General features: G+C 50.9%; 1 protein-coding gene across 1 annotated transcript; it reads right to left on the minus strand.

Annotated features, from left to right (window-relative positions):
- Window positions 1-1239: 1239 nt before the first annotated feature.
- Window positions 1240-7225, minus strand: LOC122375022 (cell wall protein DAN4-like). Its single transcript, XM_043354162.1, has 2 exons — window positions 6829-7225; window positions 1240-2613 (listed from the first exon to the last, which is right to left on the minus strand). The coding sequence occupies exons 1-2, from the start codon at window positions 6893-6895 to the stop codon at window positions 1616-1618; spliced, it is 1065 nt and encodes a 354-aa protein (XP_043210097.1). The 5' UTR covers window positions 6896-7225; the 3' UTR covers window positions 1240-1615.
- Window positions 7226-8059: the final 834 nt, after the last annotated feature.

The raw sequence follows: 8059 nt of genomic DNA on the forward strand, positions 1-8059 counted from the left end.
AGTTGAAGCGGCCACCCACAGCGTATGCTCCACGTTTGCTATAAGACACTTAACTGTAAAAAATCGGGTCTTGGGGATCCCAAGAGTGGTGGTTTATGGAGTGGTGCCGCTTTTGCTCACACTTCAGACGACAAGCTCCTTGCTCTCTGTGTAAAGTGACGCCACCAATCTACCATCTCATCTAGACTGAAGTACTTCGGTTCCGCAATGGGCTTTAGCGCAGGATTAAGATGCTGGTAATGACTTGATGGCTTGATCTTATGACTTTGGCAATGCGGCATTGATTGCATCAGATGGTATTGCTCAATGGGTGTTGTTAATCACACCTGTCTGGTCGCGTCGCGAACTAGGGCACTTGTCTAGAAGTTTGAGCCGTTCCTCGAATACCACAGCCAAGCACTTCTTGAACGAAGGCGTGGTGTGTGTTCCTCTGCCTCATCTTTCTCTGATTTTCTTTATTAGCACTTCCCATCTTCTCTCTCTCTCTCTCTCTCTCTCTCTCTCTCTCTCTCTCTCTCTCTCTCTCTCTCTCTCTCTCTCTCTCTCTCTCTCTCTCTCTCTCTCTCTCTCACCCTCTCTCTCTCCCTCTCTCTCATCTACCTCTCTCTCCCTCTCCCTCTCTCCCTCTCTTCTCTCTCCTTCTTCACACTCTCCAACTCCCTTCCTTCTATCCCCCATTTCCCATCCGTCATCTAGCCTTTCACTAAAGTTTCTCTTCCCCGGCAAACCTCCATTCCCTCCAAAGTCCCGCGCCTCTGTTTCTCTGTTTCACTCCTCCCTCTCCCCCTCTCGCCTTTCCTCCCCCCACAACCCTCCAGCAGTGTTTAACGGCCATCAGGCCGGACCTGTCAGATAAGATAGCGGTTTCCCCATACTTGCCAAACGCAGGGGGAATGAATGCTGCGATGCATGGGCGACCTAGGTACTAACAAACGTTTTTTATTATTGCACGGTCTGACTATTTAAACATGGAGTAGTACTAAGTGCGTGTGTCAGCTGGTTTCACGCCTGTCTCGCATGTCTTGCGGTGGCGTGGAGGACCAGTCAGCTGCCGGTGGTCCGCTCGCCGCCCGCGATATGGGCAGGTATTGATCGTGTCGACATGATGCGATAGGTGCTGATAAGTCCGCGGTGGTGACCCGCCCCGTACCGCGCGCAGACATGGCACGGGTCCTACGCCGCCCCGCGATCCAAAGTCGGAGTGTGGGCACCGGGGTTGAAGTTAGTAGGAGGTGCATATGGTGTAACTGTTTGATTTATTGACATCATTTGTTCATATTTTGAAGCTTTATGGCAATTGTAATGGTAAATTTACACCACTCGCTTTGCGGGATTGTGGTGGGCAGGCACAGTACGAGCGGAAGTCAACAACGCTTCAACAAACACGAGACCCACTCTCTGAGTCAAACAGCCGACTTGCGCTTACACTCACTCAGTACAAAGCACAATAAGCGTCTCGCCGATACAAAGCTGAATGCGAGATAGTCCGCAAGGATTACTCTACGAATGTTTCTTGATAGGAGAACCTCGCCTTCCGCGCCCCTCCAGACAGCCGAGAGTCGGCCGATTAGATGCCCGTGGGGGTGGTGGAGCCACGCGCTGGGTTCTGGCCCGCCTAGCTCATGTGTCCGCCCGACTTCTGGCGCTGTGCATAGATGGCCAGTCCGGCGATGGCCACCACCGCCAGAGAGAAGAGCACGCCGAGCGCGATGGTGGCCGAACGGAACCCGGAGTCGTCCTCAGGAGTTGGCGTCGTCGGGTTGGCGTGGTCGATGGTGTCAGAGGCCGCCTCGCCGCTCGTCTCGGCCGCAGAGATGGCTTCCTTTATCGCCGTGCTGTCGTCCGGTTTGATTTCTTTACGCTCGACACAGGAGGTGGTGAAGTTGAGATCAGTGTTGCTGGCCTGCAGTTTTTCCAGGGTGGTGTTGGCGAACTGTTGTTGGGCGACCAGGTCAAGCGCTTCCTGTGCCTTGTCCAGCGTAGCTGGGATGTCTGCAAAGCTACTACAAGGAACGTCGCTGAGTTTGGGACTGGGAAGACGTCTGGATACCAATAGTCCACGCTGCTTAGTATCTCTGATCTGCCTGTGTAAAACGTCAACGTCCTCATTACCTGAAAGATTCGTGCCATTTTCATCCCCTCCAGTCGTTGATGTGACACTCGTGGTCGATGACTCCGTGGTTGTTGGTGCCTCTGTGGTAGTCGATGGCTCCGTGGTGGTCGATGGTTGCGTGGTTGTAGGTGCCTCCGTGGTTGTGGGTGTCTCCGTGGTGGTTGGTGCCTGCGTGGTTGTAGGTGCCTCCGTGGTTGTGGGTGGCTCCGTAGTTGTCGGTGTCCTGGTTGTCGGTGCCTCTGTCGGTGCCTTCGTCGTCGTCGGTTTTGTCGGCGCCTCTGTGGTTGTGGTGGTCGGTGGTTGGGTGGTGGGCGCTGGAGTGGGTGACGGCTGCCCGGTGGTCGTTGGAGCCGGGGCCTCGGTCGTGGTCATCGCACTATCGATGGCTGCCGAGAGCTCATCCAGGTTTGTGTTCATGGTATCCACCTCGTCCTTGATGGCGGCGAGAATGTCGAACCCTTCGTCGTCCTGCGCAGCGGCGCTTAGACGGGCCGCCGAGCCTGGAACGGAGTGACAGAGCGTCAGTGGACGTAGCGCTGAGATGGGATTTCTGAAATAGGAATTGTCAGGAGCTTACCGGTTTGGTTAGCTCTCAATCAGTCTCTGATGCAATTCGTGCCCGAAAGCGTGCCTACCGTGCCTTTCAGCGGAATAGTTCCACGGCCAACATGATAGCTTTTAAGAGAGCCAGAGCGGTTGCCAAGCGCACTATCAAAGAGGCCAAGATCTTATCTTGGAAACGATATGTCAGCACTCTTAATCGTTTTACTCCAATCGGCGAAGTATGGTCGCGCATAAAGCGCATCTCGGGCCGGCACTCCTCTGTACCCTTACCCGTGCTGAAGGTGGATGGAAGGGACATCATGGAGCCAAACGCCGTTGCTTCGGAGATAGGCCGCGCCCTCTATCGGCGGTGTGGTGATGAGTCCCTCGACGAATCCTTTGTCAGGCACCGCTCGTCTTGTGAAGCTTCTGGGGTCAATTTTAGCACCTCCGACGTTTTGAGCTACAACGATACTTTTACAATGGTTGAGCTCAAGTCAGCTATAAGCTGTCTTAAATGTGTCGCAGAAGGCCCGGATTCTGTCCACAATGAGATGCTTCGCCATCTCCCTCCGGTTGCTCTGGATGCTCTCCTTCAGCTGTTCAACCTCCTATGGATGACGGGTGTTTACCCAAACTCCTGGCGGGAGGCAGTTGTCATCCCTGTTCTAAAAGCAGGGAAGAGCGGTTTGGACCCTCTGCACTACCGCCCAATTGCGCTCACATCCGCCGTTGGAAAGCTGTTGGAAAAGCTGGTGAATATCCGACTTACCTGGCATCTGGAGCGGCACGGACTTCTTGCCAATTCTCAGTGTGGTTTTAGAAAGCACCGGAGTACTGTCGACCACGTTCTTACTCTTGACTCAGTTGTCCGCTCGAATTTTAAACAAGGTCGTCAAGTAGGCGCCTTGTTCTTCGACATTGAAGCAGCGTATGATACCACTTGGCGATTCGGTATCTTACAGAAGCTGCATAAGCTAGGCATTCGAGGCACGATGGGTCATTTTCTAAGCAGTTTTCTTGGTGATCGTTTCTTCCGTGTTCGTGTGGGCAACCAGTTATCTGAGCGGTTCGCCCAGATTAATGGAGTCCCACAAGGCGGTGTGCTCAGCGTGACGCTTTTTGGTGTCATGATCAACGACATTGAAAAGGTCCTCTCTCCAGCCATCGGCCGCGCTCTTTACGTCGATGATTTCGCTATTTGGTGCAGTGCGGCGTCGACTCGATCAATGGAGCGACAGCTGCAGATGGCAGTTGCTCGAGTGGAGGCATGGGGCAAGGAGAACGGCTTCCGGTTCTCCTCTGCAAAGACGGTAGGCATGCAGTTTTCCCGTAAGCGTCGCCCCACTGCACCCATGGTGGTGAGGCTCTACCGTGAAGCCATACCAGTGGTTGCGGAGGCCAAGTTCCTTGGCATGACTCTTGACTGTCGACTCACTTACCGAAGTCACATAAAGTGTCTCCGTGACAGATGTCTTAAAGCTCTTGACATTCTGAAGTGTGTCGCTCGCATGTCCTACGGCGCTGACCGTAGTACGCTACTCCTTCTTTATCGGTCTCTGGTGCGGTCCCGTCTGGACTATGGATCTTTTATCTATGACAACGCTGCATCCTCATCCAAGCTTATCCTTGACACTGTCCACCACGCAGCGATTCGCATTGCGACTGGTGCTTTCCGAACTACTCCTGTCGTCAGCTTGTTAGCTGAGGCGAACGAGCCCCCTCTGGCCTTACGAAGGCAGATGTTGGGCATGCGATACGCCATCAAACTTCGTCAGTTCCCTTCCCATCCTGCTCACGGACCGGCTTTCTCCAGGTCGCTCTTAGCAGTCTTTGATGGCGACGAGAGGAGCCGCTCTCGAGTTTTCTGCACCCGAACGGCCGATCTCCTCCGAGATTGTGGCCTAAGCACTCGGGACATCATGCGAGTTGTTATCCTGCCTGAACCGCCTTGGAGGTTATCTGTCCCCTCTGTGGACCTAACCCTATCAGGCACACGGAAAGACCAAATTCTGCCTCTGGCCTTCAAGGCGAAGGCATTGGAACATATTGAATCATATTCAGGCCATGCCGTGGCATACACCGATGGGTCCAAGTCGGACCTCGGTGCTGGCTGTGCCTTCGTCTGCGGCGACGCTGTGCGATGTTTTACTTTATCTAAACATGCATCCGTTTTTACCTGCGAATTGGTCGCCGTCCTCAAACTTCTATGTTTTATCCAGATTCATCCCGCTCGGTCATATCTTGTCCTCTCCGACTCATTGAGCGGACTCCAGTCCTTGACACAATTCTATCCACTTGACCCCCTCGTACAGGAGATTCTTCTCCGTTTGACGGCTCTCGACCGAGAGGGTACCTCAGTGACTTTTTGCTGGATTCCCAGCCATGTTGGTATAGCTGGCAATGAGCGGGCGGACCGTGCTGCGAACCATGCGGCGCGGCAGCCCTGCTCCCGCCGGTTCCCTCTACCGGCCAGGGACTTTTTCCCTACGGTGAGCTCATTCTTCCGCGGAAAGTGGCAGGAGGCTTGGAGCAAATGTCAGACAAACAAGCTGCTACGCATCAAACCGGGTTTGGCAACCTGGCTGTCTGCGTCACGCAAGTCGCGTCGAGAGGAGGTCATCCTCTGTCGGCTTCGCACAGGACACACTTTCGGTACCCATGGACACCTTATTGGCGTCGGCCCAAGACCTGTTTGTGCGAGATGTGGCGACAGACTTTCCGTCCGACACGTTTTTCTGGAGTGTCCAAGACTGGAAGCTGAGCGGCTGAAGTTTCTGGGCCTGCGCGGAGCCCAACTTTCTTTGAGAGCAGTCTTAGGTGACGAGTCCTTTTTGCTTGACTCTTCTCGCCTCTTTTCGTTTATTGCGGCCTCCGGCCTTCAGGTGATTTTTAACGCCCGACACTGAGGAAGTCAAATAAGAAATGGGCGCGATATAGCCTCGCAGCTGGTGCGCCCCTTCACTCCAAATCATCATCATCAATCAGTCGCATCCATCGATAATAGGACTTCTTGATAGATCGTGCCGGGGAAGCCTGGGAAATAACACGATTTCTTATTTTCCTTGTTTTTATTTATGTATGTATCCACGGTCCACCTACCGCATATGTTGTACTAATGAATAACTTAGTGGTATTCCACTTTTGCACCCTAGACTCAAAATTGAATAAGAGCCACACCATGTTGTCAGAAACCATGTCAATCTAGAAAATTGCTCATACAATCATTCAATGCCAAAAATCAGGTACACTTCAAGCAGAACTAACAAAACCTATTCTAACCTGACGTAACCTTACCTAATGTAAAATAACCTTACCTGACTCACTGTGTGGTTGGGTGTAGATTATGAATGTTTTGTGTAAAAGTATCGTAAATATTTATGTGTGTTCTCACTTTTCAACAATAGAAGGATGTGTTCTTTCTTTCCATGTTTTTATTTTGTAGGTAAGTTTCTTCAGTTTCTAAAGGGTGCCAAAGGGAGGAGCTCGCCAATGCCTTTGCACTCCACCTGTCTCATTCGTTTAGTGGAGTTTTGGTCCCAATGTGATTGATAACGGGGGCCCACTGAGTACGTTCCTAGCTCCTACGCTCCCATGCTGACTACTTGACGGCGCTATTGTGCAATTGGTCTTGTAACAACCACTATCGGGACTCGATTTACTGAGCTGCCAGCCGTCCCTCGATTGGTCTGTCTTCGAGGCTTCAGCTTTTATTTTTTATTATTAGCTTTCTTCAATGGTTGACTCTGGTTGCATTGAATCGATCTTGCATAAGAATTAGCAGACTAAAGAGATAAGATCTTGATAAGCGTCGGTAGCCCAACTTAGCAAATAACCCGTTCGAACTACCGAAATGAACTCTATATTTTTTTCGGGGGGGGGGGGACTCGTAGTTAAAATTTGTTTTAACGCATATGCGCCATAAAGAGTAGCTGATTGCAGCTGTCTCCGTGCTTAAATCAAACCTATTTAATCTCTGCGGTGATAATAACGGTACGGTGAGAGCAGATTTTAACCTTCATATTTTAATATTTGTACTATCCCGAACACCGCGTCATTGTTATGTTTGCAGTTACAACTTACACTCCTTTCGCCGAACGTCCGGCCGTCGTGTCCTCATTGTCGACTAACAAGGATAAGTAGTTTTCCTGTGTTTTTTTTTTCCAACTCACCTGCGTGCAGCAGAAGGGCCAGCGGGATGAGAGCCAGCCAGGGCCGGCGGCGTCCTGCGGAAACCATCGTGACCCGAGCGGTGGCCTCTCGGTGAGCTGTGTATGACCCGGGCGACGGCGGCGGATCCAGCTGACCGGGAGCCGGCGACCGACGAGCGCAACTGACGGTGGCACCGGCTGCCGCGCCGGATGTGGTCCCCTAATCGTCCATTAGAGTCGAACTGAAGAGCGTGATTAGATAGACAGACGGATGGGTTTGGATGGCCCACCAGTGGGAAAGTGATCATCGAAACGGGTGCTACGGATTGGCCGGATATGTACGCTATCATATATGTCTATCTAGGAGCGCCAGCGGGTTGTGGCCGTGATGCTACTGAGTGATCATCAAACAAACTGCACTTCTCTGCCCTCGTAATCTTATATATGTAACTACTTTTTACCTTCTCATTACCTACTTCTGATTGTTATTGATATCTTTACCTTTTTATCTTTTGATAGTTTGTTACAACTTTATCACCACCTTTGACTTTTAGATTAAAGAACAGGCGACTTAACCGGTTACCCTGATGTTGCTCAAGGGTTTCGGGGCTGCTAGTTACCCATTTGTTGACTTTGTTCGCACAGTACTCAACTATCTCGAGTTGACAAACCCTCTCTATTCGCATTTGGCGTCGTTCTTAATTGATGACCAGCCATGCGTATTTTACTGAACTTGAAATGAGTAACGTATTCGCTCCAGTTTGAGTTTAAGTGCGTGGTGTTGTCACACCTTCGTGTATTTTTTCGCACCTTTTGTAGTGCCATTGGTAGCATTGTTAAGTAAAATGAAGTCATTGATGATGAAGTAAAATGAATTCATTGATTGATGATTGATGATTGATGATTGATGATTGATGATTGATTGATGAGTTTGAACAGCTGGATTTGTGGAAACACAGGATCCTTCTGTTAACAGCATAAAGCATTTATCCAAATCGTCAAAGGTTTTGCCCCAGTTCAATCAGTTATGGCGAATAGCGAATGTTTTACCGACTGACTCTGTGGAGTGGGATCAGCATTCCGTTTTGCCCATATGCTGAAGGTTTTGCCGGAATGCCTCTCACTGGCGCCACCTATACGCAGATCGAACGAATAGGTTTTGCCATTTGGCCATCGAACAACGCAAAAAGTTGTACTAATTAACGCTAATCTGTTTTTTAAATCCTACACACTTGTTTCGGAAGTGCTCGAT

This window comes from Amphibalanus amphitrite, unplaced genomic scaffold (assembly GCF_019059575.1).
Source record: "Amphibalanus amphitrite isolate SeventyFive unplaced genomic scaffold, NRLGWU_Aamphi_draft 001759F_arrow, whole genome shotgun sequence".
NCBI classification, from domain to species: Eukaryota; Metazoa; Arthropoda; class Thecostraca; order Balanomorpha; family Balanidae; genus Amphibalanus; species Amphibalanus amphitrite.